The following is a 21342-nucleotide window of genomic DNA, read 5'->3' on the forward strand; positions in this document are numbered from 1 at the left end:
TCCGATGGACAGCAAGACGAAGTACTGGGTGGATGCAGTCAGTGCAGGGAGATGCTAATCGGTTGTTGAAGACGAGAACAGTATTCCAGGGGTTTGGGGAGGCTGTTCAGCTTCTGGACGAGTTGTTCTTTGCGATTGTCACGGTGCAAGCAGTCAGGCAGGGTTTGGCGCAAATCTCGGTGCAGGACCCCTGTTCTCATGAATTCGTCCCATATTTGTTCTTCCTTTGGTTCCCAGTAGACAAATCTGAGTTCCTGGTGATAGGAATTCTCGATTTATTGTCATTTAGGGGAGTGTATGGTAGTAGCCAATGGTCTACTTTCCCCTGGGGTGAATACACCCCATATATGACCACTTCCTGGGGAGAGTGGGCATAATCCTGACCCAGAGTTCCTAGTTTCACCAAGATGGTGAAACCCTTCTTCGACTGTCCACTTCAGGTGGCCCACCTTAGGGGGTGTACCTAACCTGAAAGTGTGATACGCCTTCTGACTAACTAATATTCCACCTGCTCTGGTGCCAAATGGGACCCAGGGCAGGTGGTGGCGTTCCCCAGGTCTGGGGGGAAGCCAGGGTCTCATATCAAAGGCGGCAGGGGCTTTGAAGCCTCTGGCCTTGATATGCTACGTCACTAGCCATCCTGCTGGAGGAGGTGTGAACACCATCTTCCAGAACCGGCATTGTTTCTGCTCTCAGAGTGCAGGCTCCTTCATACAGGGGGTCAGAAACTTGTCTGTGGTGGCAGGCTAGACGATACCAGCCAGCCAGCACACTAGAGGATTAGTAGGTCTTCATGGGGCACCTCCAAGGTGCTCTCTGGGTGCATGACATAGTAAATCTAGTGCTGGTATTGGTAAACATTTATTAGGACAAGGTGTTCGGTACCAAACACCATAGGTTTCAGTGCAGCCTTCATGTAGCTGGGTAACTCGTAATAACCAGTGCCCGGCACGTGTACTCAAGATGGCTGCCTGATCAATTGCAATGTCTTAGTAATTGAACTAGACATAAGTGGGGCCTACCTGCTCATGCAGATGCGCCCTCACATGTATTATAATGCACCCTGCCTCAGGGCACTGAGGCCTGCTGTAGGGCTGACTCACATATAAGACATGCAGCGTTCTCGGACATTGCACACAGGGAGTGGGCAATGTGGTGTTTTCAGAAGGGCTTGCGTCCTTTCACGCATCTTGCAATGGCAGTCTGCATGCAGTTTTTGTGGGGGTCCCTTTGGGTGGCACCTTACATACTGCAGAATCTTTAGTACCCATGCCCTGGGTACCATAGGTAGCATTTAACAGGGACTTATGGGGTGCTATAGTCCTTGCCAATTGGGTTAGAATTAGACATTTACATTGTTTTAAGGGAAAGGGCACTGGAGTGCCTGGTTCGCAGGGGCCCAGTGCACTACCAGTCAAAAGGCATCAGTACCAGGGCAAAAAGTGGGGGCGACCATGTCAGAAAGGATACTTTTCTACAGTTGCTTCTTGGTGCTTGAGATGTATCCTGCATCACGGGTGTGGCACCGAGCCCTGGCATGCACATCACAGTGTGCCGATGCAGGCACCCTTTGTCAAAGTGCCATGATAGTTCTCATTTATAAGGAAAAGTACTTGAGGCCTTCCTTGGGCAACAGGGCAGACGTGCAGGAGCCCAGTTCGACCCTACATTTGTGGGGCAACGCTACAAACTGACGATGCAGTTTTTTACAAATATGTAGCAAATAGTACATGTTAAAATACACTGAGCGAGAAACATTGGTCTTGATGTAACGGGCCTTAATAAACGTTATAATGGGCTTTAGGCTCTCACTTCAAAGGAGTATGACAAATCATAGAGCCATATTTAGGTCAGGTGTTAGCCAAGACCTTTTGATTTTCCTAAAATTAAATATACAACATACTTAAAGGGGCTTTCTGCCAGCCCTCTTCATCCATTGGTTGTTTTTGTGTGATTTGCATTTTTCTTCCACCTACTAAAGCATACGGCACGGGGCAAAGGGTCAGCTAACGTCAGCCATTGGCTAACCTCACTCTGAATGGCGACATTCTGCTCTTTAACAAGGACAGCCACATGCAAAGTAGTTCTTTTCAGTGCCATGGACTACTATGGCAACGCATGTTTTTTAATCCATGTTTTTATGAGCCCTTACGACTGGTGTGCTGAGCTTGTTTCTAAGCACTCCCAAAAGTGACCTGCTGAGGATCACACAATGTGGTAGAGTGGATAAAGTGGTTTGCAACAATGGTCTGCTGGTTTTACGGTTGCAAAACTATCCTGTTGGCTACTATTCCTGTGTATGTGTAACGTGACAGCGGTTCCTGTCAATGTTTAGAGTTACCCACAGTGCTGGCGGACAACTTTAAATCTGGCAGCCAGAGGACCCTCAGTATGGTGGGAATAAGTACTCCTCCTCCGCAATGGACTTGCCGCTGCCGGCTAAACTCGAAACCAGCCCCTGGATCCCCTGTCAGATTGAGGATGGAGGGGTATTCCATAGTTCAGCTGCAGCCGCTGAGAAGGCTCGACTTCCAATCCTGTTTGTAAATGATAGTCCAGGGAGGTGTGCTGTGGTGCTCGATCAGATGGCTTGTGGCGAGTTGATAGAAGTGAAAGTCTGCTACCGTGAACTGGTTTATGGATCAAACACAGAGATTTAATGTAGATCTCTCTTGCTTCTTGGAGCTGGTGAAGGGTCAAAGCAGCGGAACTGTGCTCAGATTGTTTTTATTTTAATAGTTTTTTATAGCGCGAACATGACCCTTGCGGGTATCAGAGCGCTTTACACATTTACAGAGAGCAGAGCAGTTATAACAATGATAGCATATAGAGGGTATTACCCAGAAGAGAGAGAGTACACTTTACAATGTAAAGAGAGCAGAGGAGATAACACACTGCAAACAACATATCATATACTAGAACACTGCAGGATCATGCAGTGATGAGAAAAAGGGAGTAGCCATGCGTTTACTAGAGGAAAAGGGTATCTTAGGATCTAGGAAATTTGTTCAGAAGGAGAGCTTTGACTTCTTTCGTGAAGGAGACTGTTGAGGGATTCAATCTGACTTCAGGAGTCAATGTGTTCAAAATTCTCCGGTCAATCCCAGAGGAAGAGTGGTTGTAAGTTTTCTTCTTGTGGAAGCTCTGTGGTTTCAGAAGTAAGCTTCTGGATGATCTGCAGCCACCAGAAAGTTTGAGCTTCTGAGCGAGATACCTAGGGGTGTTGAAGTGGAGGGCTTTATGTTTCATGCAGGCATTTTTAGCTGGATTCTTGCTTTCATAAGGGAGCCAGTTGAGGGATTTCAGATAGGGAGTGATGTTTGTTTCTTTTTGAGCCAGCGATGAGCCTTACAGCAGAGTTGAGCGAAGCCCTTAGAGGAGCCAGATTGGATTTGGGCAGGCCACAGAGGGTTGCATTTCCATATTTCAACCTGGGAATCACTAGAGCTTGCACTGCATGCTGGAAGTTGTTAGGGGGAGGAAAGGCTTTAATTGTCTTAGAATGTTCATTTGATGATTCGCTCCTTTGGTGGCGGCACTGATGTGTTTTTGCATGTTGAGGTTCTTGTCAAGAGTTCATCCCAGTGATCTCGCGGAGTCAATGTCTTGTGGAGTGCGGTTGAGGGCTGTTAGATGCTTCAACCATTCTTCAATGACAGGTGGCTGGTTGCGTGGGGCAAAAAGGAGGAATTCTTTTTTGTGTGTATTTAGTTTGAGGTGATCGGTTGCTAGCCAATTTTGAGTTTTCTGTAGAGTTGTGTTGAGGGTTTCTGATGTCTTCTGGGGCCGAGACTTTTAGGTATAGTTGGGTATCATCAGTGTTCATGTGGTACTGGATGTTGGATGAACTCAGAATTTCCGTAAGAGGCTCCATGAACGGGTTGAAGAGAGTGGGCGAAAGTGAGGATTGTGTGTCGGAGTGGTCTGCGATAGCGAGTGATTAACCTTGACTATTAGTCCCATAGGGTGTTCCAGAAGGTCTAGGAGGTTGTCATGCTTGACTGTATCGAATGGCGCCGAAAGGTCGAGGAGGATTAAAAGGCAAGATTGGATGTGATCCAACATTTTTAGTGCATCGTTCACTGTGGGTGTCATAGCTGCTTCAGTGCTGTGGCCTGCAGGGAAGCTAGATTGAAATTGGTCTAATAGTTGGAATTGCTCAATGTGGTTACAAAGCTGGATGTGAACACATTTTTCAAGGAGCTTCGCCAGAGAAGGAATATTGGAGATAGGTCGGAAGTTGTTTGTCAGTTTGATGTGCTTTTGGTTTAATCTCCTTAAACTCACATGTGCTGCTGTTCCAGGCCAGTTTTGGCTTCTAAATCAACTTTTTCGATATCCCCAACTATATAGCTTTGTACTATATTACCAGTACCAATGATGCAAAAGTTGCAAAGTTAATATGACCAGAAGATTCTGTCACCAAGGATGCAGCGATCCTGTCTTGGACTTTTCATTCACAAATCATTGTTTTCATTTGTGTTAGTTTAATTGGACCAAGTCCATCAAGACCACAACTCCCACACTGCATTTGATTGCCAAATAAAACCTAGAACAGGAGCACTGCATCCTTGATGACACGGTGCCATCTGGTAACCTTCTGCTATGAATGATGCTGAGATCTTCTAAATTTATACAGAAGTCCAAATCTATTTTGATAAGTGAATCAAATGTCACAACTTCTAATTTCTCCTCCTCAGCTCTCAGCGGAGACACAGAGGGGTAACAAGGGTGACCGGGGCCTTGATGAAATTGAAGAAATTCCCTGTTCCACGCCCTGTTGGATAGTACAGAAACAGTTGTGATTGGGGTGCAGTGGGTAAGCCCCACGGTCCCGGTGCCACTGCACCTGCAGCACTACTGATGGCTAAGCCCCCACATGGGCTGAGGAAACATTTTAGGTAGATGAGCAATGTGCAGCCTGGCAGGTCCCAGATAGATAGTCCCAGGTCATCCAGCTGCCATCACACCTCCATTTGGAAGTTTGTGACCACTTCAAGTCTCCTGGCAACGACCAAACAAAAGGGGCCGTTTAGATCCCTGTGGCCCACCAGATCCTCTGAGGCTCTATCCAGTCATGGATCCCACATCCCTGGAGGGGTCTCTGGGCCTTCAGTGGACCCCTCTGTGCAGTGGATGCCCTGGAGGCAGAGGCACACGCCCAGCAGGAGCCATCTTTGCTTGTCCTGGCCAGCATGCTGTTTTTGTTTTTGTTTAACATACTCCTAAAGTGGGAGCTTGTTTAACAAACCCAAAAATCACTGGTCCTGGTGCGCAGGCAGTGATTCATTTGTTAAAATGTAAGTGCGCTGGCCCAGAGGATTTCTCTGGAGGCCCCCGTGGTTGGCTCTGCTGGATACTAGCCACCACAAGTGTGACATTTTACTATTACAAGTCACCCAGCGGGGTACATATGGCCTGGACCCATTGCATTTTTTTTGTTTAACATCTGTTTATTGAGTACAAACAAGGAGAAAAAAAATTACACATGTCGCAGAAGTTGGAGGACCGCGGTGGGGAGCAACAAAAAGTGGGTAACACAAGAGGCAAACAGGTCCGGACCCCCACAAAGGGACAACTCCAGGTAGGAAGAATTGAATACACAAATGTAATGAAGGCACAGCGACTTCCCAAAACACAGGGGACAACTGTAAAAAGAAAGAGGTGCCTTCGCCATTCCCAAAGGGGAGGCGATAGAGGGGACCAGAAGGCGTAGGCCGAACTAGAATTCCATTGCCCAGTATAAGGGTCCCACAGCAACACAACCAAGCGTCAAGCAGCTGGGCAAGACTAGCAAGGTCCAGTCAAGGCGAGGCTCTCCATCCACTTGGAGGTTATAATTTGTACTGCGACAATACTAATACACTTTGCTATGTATAAAACAAAAACCGTCATATAACAAGAGCAAGACATAAAGAGAAACCTGAGATAAAGGAGGACAGAAAGAAAAAGAAAAGAACAGCGGAAGCTACGTCCCTCAAAGGGGAAGAGAAGGGAGAAGAGGACAGGGGTGGATGCGCCCGGGAACTAGGAAGGAGGGGGGGGGAAGCCAAACGCCCAGGGTGGAGTCTAGTGAGCAGAAGGCCCGAAGGACGTGCCCGACAGACCAGACAGATTACTTAGGGGTGACCTTTCTCTTGCCACGAGAGAAGGGCTCCAGAGGGTCATCGAATAGCTGTAGAGCCCGCAGTCTAGGGGGCATCAGGCTGGAGTGTTCAGTTCTAGTGTGATAGTGTATAAGTGGGCGCCAGATGCGGTCAAAGCGCGTGTCAGTGTGAGTGAGGTGGGACGTAAGCAGCTCCAGTGAGAGGACATCCCACAGCCGGAGAAACCACTCAGCAATAGGAGGAGGGTGGGGTCGCTTCCAACAGGAGGCGATGCACTGTTGCGCCGCTCCCAATAAGTGGAGGATTAAGTACCAGTGTGTCTAAGTCATGGCCTTCAATGTGCCGGGCCGAATGCCCAGAATCGCTAGAGACGGGATAGGAGGCACCGGGAAGCCCACCACCTCTTTCATATGACTGAGGACCTCCTTCCAGAACTTGGAAAAGACCTGGGCAAGACCACCAATTGTGTAGGAAGTCCCCTCTATCAGTCCGGCATCGCCAGCAAGTCGGAGGAGTGTTCGTAAACATCTGGTGCAGACGGGTAGGTGTATAATACCAGCGCGTCATCAGCTTATGAGCAGACTCCCGCTGGGAGATGCTACGGTACACCTTAGGGATGTCCTTCCACAAGCGATCCTAGTCCTCCGGGGGGATGTCAGCAGCCGGATCAGAAACCCAGCACGCCTGGTAGCCATGAAGCGGAAGCTGTCGAGAGTGTTGAAGGACAGAGTATGTTTTATAGATTAAGCCCCGAGACCCCTCGAATCTACGCACCAGGGACTCAAAGGGGGTGAGCTGGCGAGTCACCTCCCGGGAGTACACTGGGGAAGATAGCCAATGACGCAATTGACAATATTGCAGACACGCTTTATCTGTGAGATGAAAAAAATGTTTGCATTGATCAAAGGTGCGGAGGACAGAACCCTGAAACAAATCCTGGAGCACACGCCTCTCCTCTATGGTCCAAGTCGCAAAAGCCTGAGGCTGCAAAGCAGGGGGAATGCAGGGTTGAGAGTTAATGGGGTGTTGGGGGAAGGGAAAGTCGTGAGGCCCCGGGGGAGCGTCAATTTATCCCATATCTCCAAGACCGTTCTCGTTGGAGTGGCTATGTTGGCACTGCGAGGGCGTGCCTCACGCGGGAGCCAGGATAAATCCCACAATGGTCTGCAAGCCACCGCACGGTCCATATGGAACCAGTGCTTCTCGCACTCAGGAACAATCCATTCCGATATAAACCAAAGATGACAAGCCCAATAATATTCCAGTAAATTATGACAGGCCAGACCACCCCGAGATCTGGGAAGCATAAGTAGTTTATGAGAGAAGCGGGGGTGGGACTTCCCCCAGATAAACTTTGTAAAATCGCGTTGTAAGGCCTGAATGTCAGCGTGCGGAATGGGAGTAGGAAGAGACTGGAACAGATAAAGAACCTTAGGGAGAAGGGACAATTTTGACGGCATTAAGGCGCCCCAGCCACGCTAGTGGGAGGCCCTCCCAGCGACGCAATTCATCGCGGATCGACTTCCGGTATCTAGGCCAGTTAGAGGAGGACCAAGAAGCGAGCTTAGGAGTCAAGTTGAGGCCCAGGTAACGAATCGACTCATCCGTCCACTGTACCGGGAGTAAGTCCCGCAAACCCTGGACCTCCGAGGCTGAGAGCGTGAGGTTGAGAGCATTGGATTTCGCAAGGTTAATCCGATAGCCGGAAGCGGCCTCAAAAGACTTCAAGAGTTCAGTCACCGCTGGAAGAGAGGTCGACGGAGAGGACAAGGTCAAAAGCAGATCGTCAGCAAAGAGGGAAGCCTTGTGTTCAGTACCCCCCATACGAATACCCTGTATAGTCTGATTGCGGTATAGAGCAATAACTAAGGGCTCGACAACAAGTGTAAATAATAGAGGGGAAAGCGGGCACCCCTGGCGAGTGCCTCGGTGGATAGGAATAGGAACGGTGTAAGAGCCGTTGATGCGAACGCGGGTGGTAGGTTTTGCATCGGGGGCCATCAGTTAAGAAATAAATCCAGGTCCCAAGCTGACCTTCTGGAGGAAGCCCCAGTCCACACGATCAAACGCCTTCTTGGCGTCAAGAGAAACCAGGCAGGCAGAGAGATCTCTGATACGCGATTTTTCCACCAAGTGGGCAATCCGCCGTGTATTGTCTGCGCCCTGATGTTGGCGGACGAACCCCACCTGATCAGGGTCTATAATGCCCGGAAGATGAGGCTCCAAACGGTTAGCCAAGATTTTGGTGAACAGTTTGGCATCAGTATTTAACAGGGGAATGGGGCGAAAAGAAGCCGCCAGAGTTGGGTCCTTGCCAGGCTTAGGGACAAGCATTATTTCCGTTTCGTTCATCGTGGGAGAGAGGCCCGTGTGATCAGTAAAGTTGTTAAAGAGATGGAGCAGGTGGTCCCGCAGTTGCGGGTAGAAGACCCGATAAAAAGCGACCGGTAGACCGACGGCACCTGGGGTTTTGCCCGTCGGGAGCGGTTTCAATGCTTTAGCAATTTCCTTGTGGGAAATAGGCTCATCTAGTAACTCCGTGAAGTACAGATCAAGAGGGTCCCAGGGATAAGAGTCAAGAACCGTCTCGACCGCCTCTGGTGAGCAAGGATCACTGGCATACAGATCAGTGTAAAAGACCATCAAAGTATGAGCGTTGTCTGCCTCCGAGATAGCCCAGGAGCTATCCGGCCGCTTGAGCTTTGCAATATGGGATCGGGCAGTCTGAGTACGTAGACGGCGCGCTAAGCACGCCCCACCCTTATCACCACCCACGTAAAATTTCTGTTTAAAGTTAACAAGAAGACGTTCGGCCTTATTAGTGTGCTGTAAGCGCAGTTTACCACGCAGGGTAGTCAGGCGCCGTTTATTAGCGAGGGAGGGACAGGCATGATCCCCACGCTCCAAGTTTTTAATATCCCGGGAGAGGGTGGCTTCCACCAACCGAGCCTCCCTGGTCCGGACAATGGAGATTGAGGTGATGACTCCCCGAATAGTAGCTTTGAAGGCATCCCAACGGACATCCTCGGGAGTGTTGGAGAGAGAGTTAGCCACAAAGAAGGATTCAATCTCCTTACGAATGTCTGCCACATCTACCGGGTCACGGAGGGCTTGGGGGGGGGGGGGGGGGGCAGGCGCCAACGCGGGAGGGGATCGCCACTGGCAGTGGGGGTTTGGAGCGTAAGCAGAACCTGCGCGTGATCGGAACCATTGCATTTTTTTTAAGGATAATGATTTCGTTGTTCGTGAGCTCGGCTCGAAAATATACGGGCACCCGCTTTGGTTTTAGACAGATGCGCTTTGGAATATAGTGATCGAGTACCTTTCATGACACTTCAGTCGCGTAGCGGTCGGCGCCTGTTATAGGCATCAGACTTTGCTTTAAACAGGCACCGACCCCGCGTGGCCTCAGTATCTTCCTAATGGAATAATGGCTTTAATCAGTGCATTTAGGTAGCGCTCGCTGCCATGTTTCTCGCCTTTAGTTGCTGATAGCAGGTTACTGTCCAGGCCAGTGGTACTCCTTTTGTCAGCCTCGAAAGGATGAAAGGCTGAGTGGATATTGTGGCTTTTCTCGAGGCTCCTGCTTGGGGTTTTTTTAAGGCTGGTGGTGTGTGCGCAATCTTACCAGGCCCAAGCGTTCCCCTTCAAGGGCCTTTGGCGGGGCTGTGGGTCTGTGCCCCACGGTCTGTGGGTCTGCTGGAGGGGGGCATCTGTAATGCTGAGCACGTGGCCCTTTCCTGGATGAGTCAGCCCCTCTCCCCCACCCCAGGGAGCAGACACCTGTCCCCTTCCATTAGCCGGGGGAGTCTGTGATCTCTCGCCTCCCGTGTCTGGGCACAGAGTGTGAAATCACTTATTGGCCGCTTGAGATGAGGGGGCAGCCCGCAGAAATCCTACCACACACCCGACCCCCCTCATCCTCACCCACACCCCTCCAGCACACCACCACGGGAGAAGGTTCTGCTCACGCGGCAGGGCTGGGGCAGGACAGTCAAAAGGAGGAGACGTCATAACACCAGCATCCAATAGCTTTCCAGGTCCTAGTCATCTATTACATACAGGGGTGGGGGCCTCCTCCCTCTGTCCTGTTAGCTGTAATATCAGTTTATGTGCAGAAATAAACATCAGATTTGAGATCCTTTTCAAGCACTCACATTTTAGCTTGGGAAGTGGAGCTGAGACTTAGATAAAATGTTTTCCCAGGATTACACATTTGGGCAAGGGTGGAGCTGGGATTCAGAAGCAGAACCTCTCAAGTCGATAATCAGCCTTGACACCTTCAGCCGGTCCTATCTTCTACCCAGCAGAGCTGTGCATGCTGGGACTTGCAGTCCCATGTCTGAAATCTGACAAGTGAAACTAAACCGATCAAATGCACATCACAGGTCCAAGCCACAAAGCTGCAGAGGCGTTTACCTCCTCAGCAACGCTTCCGCACCTTCTCAGCAGCCTGCAAGTCAGCATCCTGGAGAAGTGAATTTACAAATATCACACCTACATGTACAGCGAATAGGATCTAAGCCTCCCTCTGGGCAGTGATGAGTAGAAACATGTTGGGCACCCGCAGCCGAGCAAAGGAAAAATACAAATCCCAGCAGAACGAAATGTCCTTCGGCACACACATGCACACAAATCCACAGGGGGTCAAGCAAGCCCTGTTCACAGCAACTTTTAATTTTATTGCACATTTTCTCCTAATTCGGGGCCAAACAAACATTCGGAAATAGTTCTTTCCACTGTCCCCCAAAATCCTCAAGATGACACTGTGCAGATAAAGACCGAGTGAGAGTATTGTATTGTAATTGCATTTATATAGCGCTTACTACCCCTGACGAGGCGTCAAAGCGCTTTTTATGCGAGTAGCACGCTACTCCAGAACCCATAAAGGATTAGTGGTGAATTAGTATAGTGAGATATGAAAGTAATTTGAGCGGTGGATAGGTTAGTCTGTTATTGGGATTGAAAAGGATAGTGGGGATATACAAGAGGGAAAAAGATTTGCATTTATATAGCGCTTGCTACCTGTGATTTGGTGTTAAAGTGCTTTTTTGGCGAGTAGCACGCTACTCTGGAACCCATAAAGGATTAGTGGTGAATTAAATTAGTGAAATATGAAAGTAATTTGAGTGGTGGATATGTTAGTCAGTTATTTGGATTGAGAAGGACAGCGGAGGGATGGAAGAGGGAAACGGTTTGCATTTATAGAGTGCTTGCTACCCCTGATGGGGTGTTAGGCCGAGAGAAGGGGAGAATTTGAGATATAGAAATAGACAGAGGTGAGGGAGAGTTTTCTTTCCCAGAGGGACGCGTGGAAGGTAGGGTTGCTGCCATAAAACATGTCTGATCCAAAAGACTCCCCTTTAAACAATACCAAGCAACGCCAAGAAGCTTTCACAGATCAGTGTCCTCAAGGAGCCCAGAACCATGCTCCATCAGGCTGCTTTCCCATTCGCTCTGGGGTAACCTGTAAGACTTTAACAATCTTAGGTAGAGCCAAAATAGTTGCTTGCAAGTTTCCTCTCTCTCAACCCATGCGCTCGCCCACGTCCTCCAGTTGTTACTGCTTTCCATTTCCGGAACTAGCACAGTCATCCACGGAGATTATGCTTTTTCGTTGGCCACGGCCACATTTTAGATAAAAGTTTTGTTCTATGTTAAATTTTACATGGCTACTGGAGATAAATAAAGGCGAAAGATGAGCATAATCCTCGCCTCCGAGTCCTTAATAGAATTGAAACTTTCTGTTACGATGGCTAGTACATTTTTCATTCCCTTTGTCTGGATCCCCATGGTGACTCGAGCCTACTTTGCATCAGACATCAGTGATAAACCTGGCTTTTTAACAACTAAAACCTCACACAGTTTAAATGTGCCTTCCTTAGTTCTAGGTTTTGTTTTTTGCAATTATTTGTTGTCTGAAGCGCCAAGAAGCATTGGCGTTTATGCATTTTAAAAGTAAATATTAACATAACATGAAGGGCACCCAGATTCTGAACGCTCTACGGGGATATTCAAGTGGTGGTAACTGGTATATTGATGGACGTAGCGTATCTAGTCCCACAATGCACCATGCTGTTGGCTTAAAATAAAACGTCACAAAACGCACGAGGGCACTCTGCAAACCTGAAAAGGTCTCCAGGCCCTGGGCAAAAACCACATAGACACAAATCTCCAGACAAAACTTTCACAACTGTTCCATCTTTGCCTCTGTGGGTGAACACACTGCTCCACACATGGCCTCTATAGGTCAGAAGGATCTTCTTGTGAAGGGGGGTAGCACCAGGGCTGCAGGATGTGAGAGGCCCTCTGCACTTCAATTCCAGCTGTCCTCTAATAGCCAGTTTGGTAGGAGATCGTCCCTTTCCCTTGCTTGCATTAGGGTTCAAGGAACCTTTCCTACTTGACTGGTGGAGCCTCCACCCGCCAGAGGAGACGTCCAGAAGTGGACACAAGACCCCCAATGAAGCCGCAATGGCGATATCTGATGGTCAGATGTTCACTTGTGGACGTGGACAGTCTAGTGATGGAAGTTGCTGAAGGACACTGGCAGGTTGGAGTTGTGCTTTGTGTTGTCATTGGTTCACAGTGACCTTGTTGAACGCTTGTTGGTGTCAGCATCTAACCCTCGTGCCACTGTTCCTCTTGTCCACAGTCCTCCGTCATCAACATCAATGGCCCCAGCGACGACAAGCTGTTCCGGAGCCAGAGCGCGGACACGGAGATCACCACGGAGAAGGAGCGACTCAAGAAGATGCTGTCCGAAGGGTGAGGAACCATCTTACCTTCTTTTTTTTTTTTTTAACACTTTTTATTGTCATTTTATACAGAGCAATATTGTCCAGAATATTGTACAGTATACCCATTCGTCATTGTACAGTGTTACAAGAGATAAATTACTCTAATTGCATTCCTCCCACATAAGTGTTCTTTTCTCATCAACAGTTCCCCCACCCTTACCTCCCATCTCCCCATGTCTCAGTGTCCAGAAATTAACTTTTGTCTAAGACTCCGTGTACCGTTCATCCAGAGGGTCGTAATGCTAGGTATCGTCCTCGTCTGCCTATCACATTCCCTGTTCTGGGGAGCCTTGCACCATCCTCCCTCCTCCTCATCTGTTCCCGCAGTATCTCTTAAATCCGCGATAATTGCGGACCATGCTCGTGGGTCCTCCTCAAGTCTATCATCTCTCCTCCTCATCTGTTCCCGCAGTATCTCTTACATCCGCGATCATTGCACACCATGCCCGAAGGTCCTCCTCAAGTCTATCATCTCTCCTCCTCATCTGTTCCCGCAGTATCTCTTACATCCGCGATCATTGCGGACCATGCTCGTGTGTCCTCAAGTCTATCATCTCTCCTCCTCATCTGTTCCCGCAGTATCTCTTACATCGCGATCATTGCAGACCATGCTCGTGTGTCCTCAAGTCTATCATCTCTCCTCCTCATCTGTTCCCGCAGTATCTCTTACATCACGATCATTGCGGACCATGCTTGTGTGTCCTCAAGTCTATCATCTCTCCTCCTCATCTGTTCCCGCAGTATCTCTTACATCCGCGATCATTGCGGACCATGCTCGTGGGTCCTCCTTAAGTCTATCATCTCTCCTCCTCATCTGTTCCCGCAGTATCTCTTACATCCGCGATCATTGCGGGCCATGCTCGTGGGTCCTCCTCAAGTCTATCATCTCTCCTCCTCATCTGTTCCCGCAGTATCTCTTACATCGCGATCATTGCGGACCATGCTTGTGTGTCCTCAAGTCTATCATCTCTCCTCCTCATCTGTTCCCGCAGTATCTCTTACATCGCGATCATTGCGGACCATGCTCGTGGGTCCTCCTCAAGTCTATCATCTCTCCTCCTCATCTGTTCCCGCAGTATCTCTTACATCCGCGATCATTGCACACCATGCCCGAAGGTCCTCCTCAAGTCTATCATCTCTCCTCCTCATCTGTTCCCGCAGTATCTCTTAAATCGCGATCATTGCGGACCATGCTCGTGTGTCCTCCTCAAGTCTATCATCTCTCCTCCTCATCTGTTCCCGCAGTATCTCTTACATCTGCGATCATTGCGGACCATGCCAGTGTGTCCTCAAGTCTATCATCTCTCCTCCTCATCTGTTCCCGCAGTATCTCTTACATCCGCGATCGTTGCGGACCATGCTCGTGTGTCCTCAAGTCTATCATCTCTCCTCCTCATCTGTTCCCGCAGTATCTCTTACATCGCGATCATTGCGGACCATGCTCGTGGGTCCTCCTCAAGTCTATCATCTTTCCTCCTCATCTGTTCCCACAGTATCTCTTACATCCGCGATCATTGCGGACCATGCTCGTGGGTCCTCCTCAAGTCTATCATCTCTCCTCCTCATGTGTGCCCGCAGTATCTCTTACATCCGCCATCATTGCGGGCCATGCTCGTGGGTCCTCCTCAAGTCTATCATCTCTCCTCCTCATCTGTTCCCGTAGTATCTCTTACATCACGATCATTGCGGACCATGCTCGTGGGTCCTCCTCAAGTCTATCATCTCTCCTCCTCATCTGTTCCCGCAGTATCTCTTACATCGCGATCATTGCGGACCATGCTCGTGGGTCCTCCTCAAGTCTATCATCTCTCCTCCTCATCTGTTCCCGCAGTATCTCTTACATCGCGATCATTGTGGACCATGCTCGTGGGTCCTCCTCAAGTCTATCATCTCTCCTCCTCATCTGTTCCCGCAGTATCTCTTACATCCGCGATCATTGCGGGCCATGCTCGTGGGTCCTCCTCAAGTCTATCATCTCTCCTCCTCATCTGTTCCCGCAGTATCTCTTACATCCGCGATCATTGCGGACCATGCGCGTGTGTCCTCCTCAAGTCTATCATCTCTCCTACGGTGCTTCATCTGATCAGTTCTGCAGTTGCCCATTCTCCTAAGTCTTGCATCCACTTGCGTGTCAATGGAGGGGTCGGGCTATGCCATGAGATTGCTACTCTCCTCTTTGCGAGCACCAGACCCAGGAGCACAAACTTTCTACTCAGCTTTTTCTTTTTTGGTGTAGGTAATAAATGCAAAAGAACAGACCGGATCGTTTCAGGAAAAACACATCCAGTTGCCACCTGTATGGTTTCCAACCCTCCCTTCCAGAATGCTCTTAACCTCCCGCAGTCCCATATCATATGCACAAAACGTGCCTCTCCACACCCAGGGCAGGTGTCCGGTCTATCTGGGTAAATCTTGCTCAGCCTATGTGGTGTCAGATACACTTGATGAACCATATTATACTGAATCAACTAGAATCGGGAGTTAGAGCTCACCTCGCGCTCTCCCCCATGGATTTTCACGCAGTCTCCCTCCAGTATAGGTTCCTCCGAATCCTCCTCCCATCTCGCCTGGACCGGGAGGGCAACTATCGGGCCAACATCCATGGGAAATCAGACGTCGCCCTCCAGCCATTGATAATATAGTCGTAAGGACTGCCGAGCCTGGAGGCTCTTCCGGGAAGAAAACCCAGAGCTCTCTAGCCACTGCCGCTATCTTATTGTATTGCAGGAATTGACCTGATCCCAGCTCAAATGTATTCATCGCTTCCTCTCGGGTTATAAATTTGTATTAATATATAGATCTCCCACGGCCAGGCAGCCCCCGTCCTTCCATCTCTGTATCGACATGGGCTCCGTTCTTTTTTTCAATGGCCTTATGACCCACAGCGGCATGTCGGGAGAGTAGGGCAGTCTCCAGACCACCCTTTTAACCGTATCTTCCCAAGTCCTTGATACCCATCTAATCAGGTAAGGCGAGTCTCTTGGGACTGTGGACCCCATCATGAGAAGCTCCAGTAAGGTGCCACCCTCATACATGCCCTCAGGGCACAAGTCCTAAAAAAAAAAGTGGGGGGACGCTGTCACCGGAAGTGACGTCACAACAGGAATCTCATGAAAAGAAGTGGGGGGACGCTGTCACCGGAAGTGACGTCACAACCGGTGCATATCTTTGGTACACAATGCTGTCCAGCTTTTGGGCAGGGGGGACGGCGTCCACCCGGAAAAACCTGGTAAAATAAGTGGGGGGACGCCGTCCACCCGCGTGGTACCCCGACTCGAGCCCTGCATGCCCTCTAATAGGGTCTTCTCCCAATTGTTGCCCTCCTCCAGCCAAAGGACTGCGTGTTGTAGTTGGGTAGCTATATGATATAGTCGTATACGGGGCCGCTCCACTCCTCCATCCACCCACTGCCTTTGGAGAGTTCCCAGTTTAACTCTTTTCTGTTTGTTTCCCATAATAGTTCTATCAATAAACCATCTAATGTTTGAAAATAGGATTTAGGGATTTCGTGGAAAGAGTGTTGCAGAGTGTAAAGGCAGCGGGCAAGGTAATCATTTTTATAATTGCCACCTTACCCAATGAAGACAGGGGCAGGGACTTCCAGAAGCCCACTGAGGCTCGTATTCCAGCTTTTACGTTTCCTATGTTATGGTCTTCGAACAATGACGGTTTCTACCATAATTGAATACCCAGCCATCTTACCTTCTTTAAGCCAAGAGTGGTGAGCTCTAGCCCGGAGCACTGAACGTCAGTCTCCTCCACACAGCCTTCGAGGCGCTTTACAGAGAGAATGTGGTGAGGATGGGGTCTAGCGCCCCATGATGGAGAACTGAGTGTTTTTCTACATGGACATCACACACGGTCTTCGCTCATTAAGGTCAAATGCCCAACAGCGCCAACAGTTTCATATCTCCACGCCTTCAGCATCATCATGCCAGGGCTCTGAGGAAAATACCATTACACACGGTGACACAGCAGAATACTGAGGAAATATGAAAGGACAAGGGCTCTGGGGGACACAGGCAGACACACGGTGACACTGGGGGACATAAAAGGATAAGGGCTCTGAGGGCACACGGTGACACAGCAGGACACTGGGCTACATGAAAGGACAAGGGCTCTGGGGGACACAGGCAGACACACGGTGACACTGGGGGACATGAAAGGATAAGGGCTCTGAGGGCACACGGTGACACAGCAGGACACTGGGCTACATGAAAGGACAAGGGCTCTGGGGGACACAGGCAGACACATGATGACACCGGGGGACATGAAATGAAAAGGGCTCTGGGGGACACAGGCAGACACACGGTGACACAGCAGGATACTAGGGGGCATGAAAGGACTCTGGGGGACATACCATGACACACGGTGACACAGTTGGACACTGAGGGACATGAAATGATAAGGGTTCTGGGGGACACAGGCAGACACATGAGACACAACAGGACACTAGGCAGACATGTCGGTTGTCGTGACACATCGTAATACTGGGAGGCGGGTATTGGAATTGTGGAGAGTGGGTGCATGGAAACATCATGGGCGGGCTCAAGGGACACACTAAGGCTTTGGGGGTATGGACATGGCTACAATGGGCATTGGAGTCGGAATTGGGGGGCCATGGACACATGGAGACAAGGGCGACCTGGGAACATGGAAACTGGAGGTGCATGCGGAAACATGGAGTCCACCCCCGCCCCGGCAGACACAGAAAACAATGAGGCACTGAAATGGACACACAGACACCCTGGGGGCATTGAAGACTGACACACAGAACCACTGGGGTCAGGGGAGAGATGGACACAGGGAGATAGAAGCAGACACATGGGAGCCCAGGGCAGACACAGGAGACAATGAGGCACTGAAATGGACACACAGACACCCTGGGGGCATTGAAGACTGACCACACAGAACCACTGGGGGGGGGGGGAGGGGGGCAGGGGAGCCCGGGGAGCCCGGGGAGACAGGGACACACGGTGGAGTGTTCTTTTATTTATTTAGTTTTATAGTGAGTGCCAGACCTCATGAGCGCCAGAATACTTTACAGGAAGAAAATAAATACATACTTCTCAATGCACAGCTGCTCCACGAGGGCTAGTCCATCTTTAGAACAGAGCAGGTTTGCATCACACATGAAGTGATCACAGGTTCAGTTTCACTTTAAGACAGACCTAAAAATTCAAATATAAAAATGTACAAATCTCCGTGATAGCAGTACACAAAAGAACCTTTGTGGTCCGAAAGATCTTTGTGCATCGAGTGAGAAATGCCCTTGAAAATAATGCTGGAATAATGGGTGTTTCAGGGGCTTTGTGTCTGTTTCTAAAGAGGGTTGCTGTAATCACGGGGGGACAGAGAAGTACAGAGAGAATTGTTGGGAGCCTGGCGGGGTCCAGCTAGACATGTGCTGTGTTGTGCGCGCGTGCAGAGTCTGGCTGCTGGATAATAAGATGTAGGTTTTGTCTCTTTCTTGGAATGAATAAGCTGCTGGTGGCGTCCTTGATTCCAGCGTCTTTTGTTAGACAGAACAGGAGCAGGCCTCGTTGCGAAAATTAAAACAGTGCCTGCATGTAACACCGAAGGTGTGCTGAAGTCACACCAGCCGACGAGTGACGCGCGACCTGTTAGCGGCGAGCTCGCGCCACCCGCCGCCTACTACGCTGCGCCGTTTGACCCAATTCTCACCTGTGCATTACCTGCCTGGGGGGGCTCACGCTCTGAGATCACCACAAGATCACCTCTTAATGGATATTTTAGGTCTGGCTGAGAGACAGCTTCAGCAGATTTATTGTATAAAAAAATTCGTAAATAAAAGATACATACATATATCCATACATGGACAAGCTTTGAGTCTCCCTCTTGCTCCATTAGTCTGCTTTGCTGTCATTCACGTTTTGGTTCCGCCCACCACAGCCTACAGCACGTGGCAACGCATCAGCCCACTTCAGCCATTGTCAGTCTTATACTGCGAGTGGCAGTATTTTTCCTGATCACATGTGCACATCTGCATAAAAAGAGGTGTACTTCAGAGCCAAGGCAGGGGGTCACTACTTTACTGTGCCAATGCTTTTTTCTTTCAGTTTGATATTCATTGTGGGTTTAAACTATTTCTTTATGTTGCAGTAATTCAAATCCTATAGTACCTTTTCTTTATACAATAAGCATCATACGTTTCTGTGATGTGCATGAAAACAAAAAACATTTCCTGTTTATGTTGTGAGTACGGTGCCGTGCTAGGAAGCACCCCTAGTGTTCTGTTAACCCCTTGTGTGCTCATGACGAGCCCAGCTCGTCATGAGGCACAGTGGAGCTGTGCTCATGACAAGCTGGGCTTGTCGTAACGGTTGCGCTCCGCCCACGCGCGATTGATTCTCCGCCTGTGCGGGAGAATCAATCAGTGGGCGGAGTCGGGATGAGCTCAGCTCGTCATGAGCACAGCGCCCCGCGGCGAAGGGGTTAAAAGTACATGCTGGAAAGTGGGTTATTAGTGGTGGTAAATATGCATTTACCACTGACAATAAGGACACTGACACGGTCTAGGGCTCAGTAAAGGTCTTAATAAATTATTCCCATGCTCAGCCCTCGGTAGCTTTGCTGCGAGCAGGCAGGCTTAACGTAGGAGACATGTATGTAAAGCATTTAAAAACAAAAATTCAGTGAATAATTAGGACACAACACGTAATAAAATTCCCTCACTAATTTATGTAAATAGGAAACATTTTTATCTTTAAAATGACACCAAAATGACAAACATCCAATGTAGAAAACCGGAGATATGAATCTTTTGAGCTTTTTTCCAGAGTTGCTTCAAACTTCTCTAAAGTTCTAGAACTTGTTCCTGAAGTTCCTCTTGAGGGTCCAAAGGGTCCAAAACACATCCAAAAATCTGGAAGCTCCAAGATGGTCCTTGAAAGCTTGGGACCACAATTCCCACAATGCACCTGGACAAATCCCTGAAAAAGTCATCTGGATGCATTCCAGGCAGGGGACTCTTTGTGGAGTTGATGCAGGTGAGCTCTGTTAATCTGTAGCTTGCAGGGACTCCACTCTGTAATCCTTTTGAAGCAAGATACCTCCACGGAGCTGTAGTTCCAGATTGTGTAGCAGGTGCGGTCAGTCAGAATGCAGGGCCTGGTGGTGCAACTCAGCTTTTCGGCATGGCACTCCTTCTTCTCTTAGTTTCAAGCCCCAGATCTGAGAGGCTCTGCACCTCTCACATATTTATTCAGTGTTACTCTGCGGTCAAACAAGAGAGCACCCCTGTCCAATGAGGTGCAAGGCAACACCCCAGAGCATGACCACTTCCTCCAAAGTGTGGCATAATGGTCCCAAAAAGCACTATTCCTCCAAAACTCATGATGGCTGAAATCTCAGCAGAGCATAAACAACCAACTAAACCAACTCTCAGTGTGTCTCACTTCCATAGCCCTCCACCCCCTAACATCTGCAGATGCCTTCCTTAAGCCTCCAATCTGGCTGGGTCAGAGGGGTTGGGGTAGGCAGACTTGGCATTCTCTGCCTGTCCTGCTCCTCCTTTGCATCTTCATGCTTTACGACCCCTCCCCCTTGCTTGGCATTCCTATGTAGCAGAGCCCTCCAGCAGCTAGCCTCTCCCCTGGTGAACTAGTTATCAATTTATCAAAGCAGCCTGGCTAATCCTGTTAACTCTGACCAACCAGGGAAGACTGTAGGAAGGCTGAATTTTGGCTTACAGACCAGAATGTTTTCTGACTTCTTATCTGTACAATTTAGGATAATTTCAACAATGGTATATTGTTGGATTTATTAATGTCATTCGCCTACGTCTTTAAATGAAATTTCTTTTAATTCCTAGCAATATTTATGTGTTCATAAATTATTGCAATGTTATCCTATGTGGCTAGGCATCTACCATGGGTAAATAAAATGTGCAATTTCTTCATCATCTGGGCAATTTAAACCCCTTTAATAAGGGCCCTGCTTATAGTTACGTGCCCCCCACCCCTGGGACACCTAAGGGAGACCATGGGGGCCCGAGTATGCAAAAATAGTGTAGATCCTCACTCCACAGTGCTCATAGCACCAAAGTCGATTTAGAGAGGCACTTTACTACACTGGTGGAAGTCAAATGTGCAATTTCTCTATCCCCAGGGCACATAAACATCTTCTATAGGGACCCTGCTTATAATTACATGAGCTAAAGAAAAAAAGTGCACTCCAGCACACACAATCCAGTCAAGGACGTACAGTCCATTCTTGATAAAATTCTGAAGAAATGATCAGATCCAATCAAGAGGGGTCGAGTTATTCGAGAACGTTTTTGCTTCAGCAATAGAGGTTTGAACAGTATTTGTCCAATCTAACACAGCCGACACATGTTTCGTCCACCTGGACTTTTTCAAGGCTGCAAGATTTACATAAACTGATGTTACCAATACTGTTATTATTCTACTCAA

General features: G+C 48.9%; 1 protein-coding gene across 2 annotated transcripts in view; it reads left to right on the top strand.

The window, feature by feature from the left end:
* Positions 1 to 21342, top strand: part of HOMER3 (homer scaffold protein 3) — a 288001-nt gene that overhangs the window by 172440 nt on the left and 94219 nt on the right. For both annotated transcript variants that reach the window (XM_085639959.1, XM_085639960.1), the window contains exon 5: positions 12763 to 12875. In XM_085639959.1, coding sequence (XP_085496085.1) covers positions 12763 to 12875 — 113 coding nt within the window. The remainder of the gene's footprint in view (positions 1 to 12762; positions 12876 to 21342) is intronic.

The sequence above is a fragment of the Triturus cristatus genome, chromosome 12 (assembly GCF_964204655.1).
Source record: "Triturus cristatus chromosome 12, aTriCri1.1, whole genome shotgun sequence".
Taxonomy (NCBI): domain Eukaryota; kingdom Metazoa; phylum Chordata; class Amphibia; order Caudata; family Salamandridae; genus Triturus; species Triturus cristatus.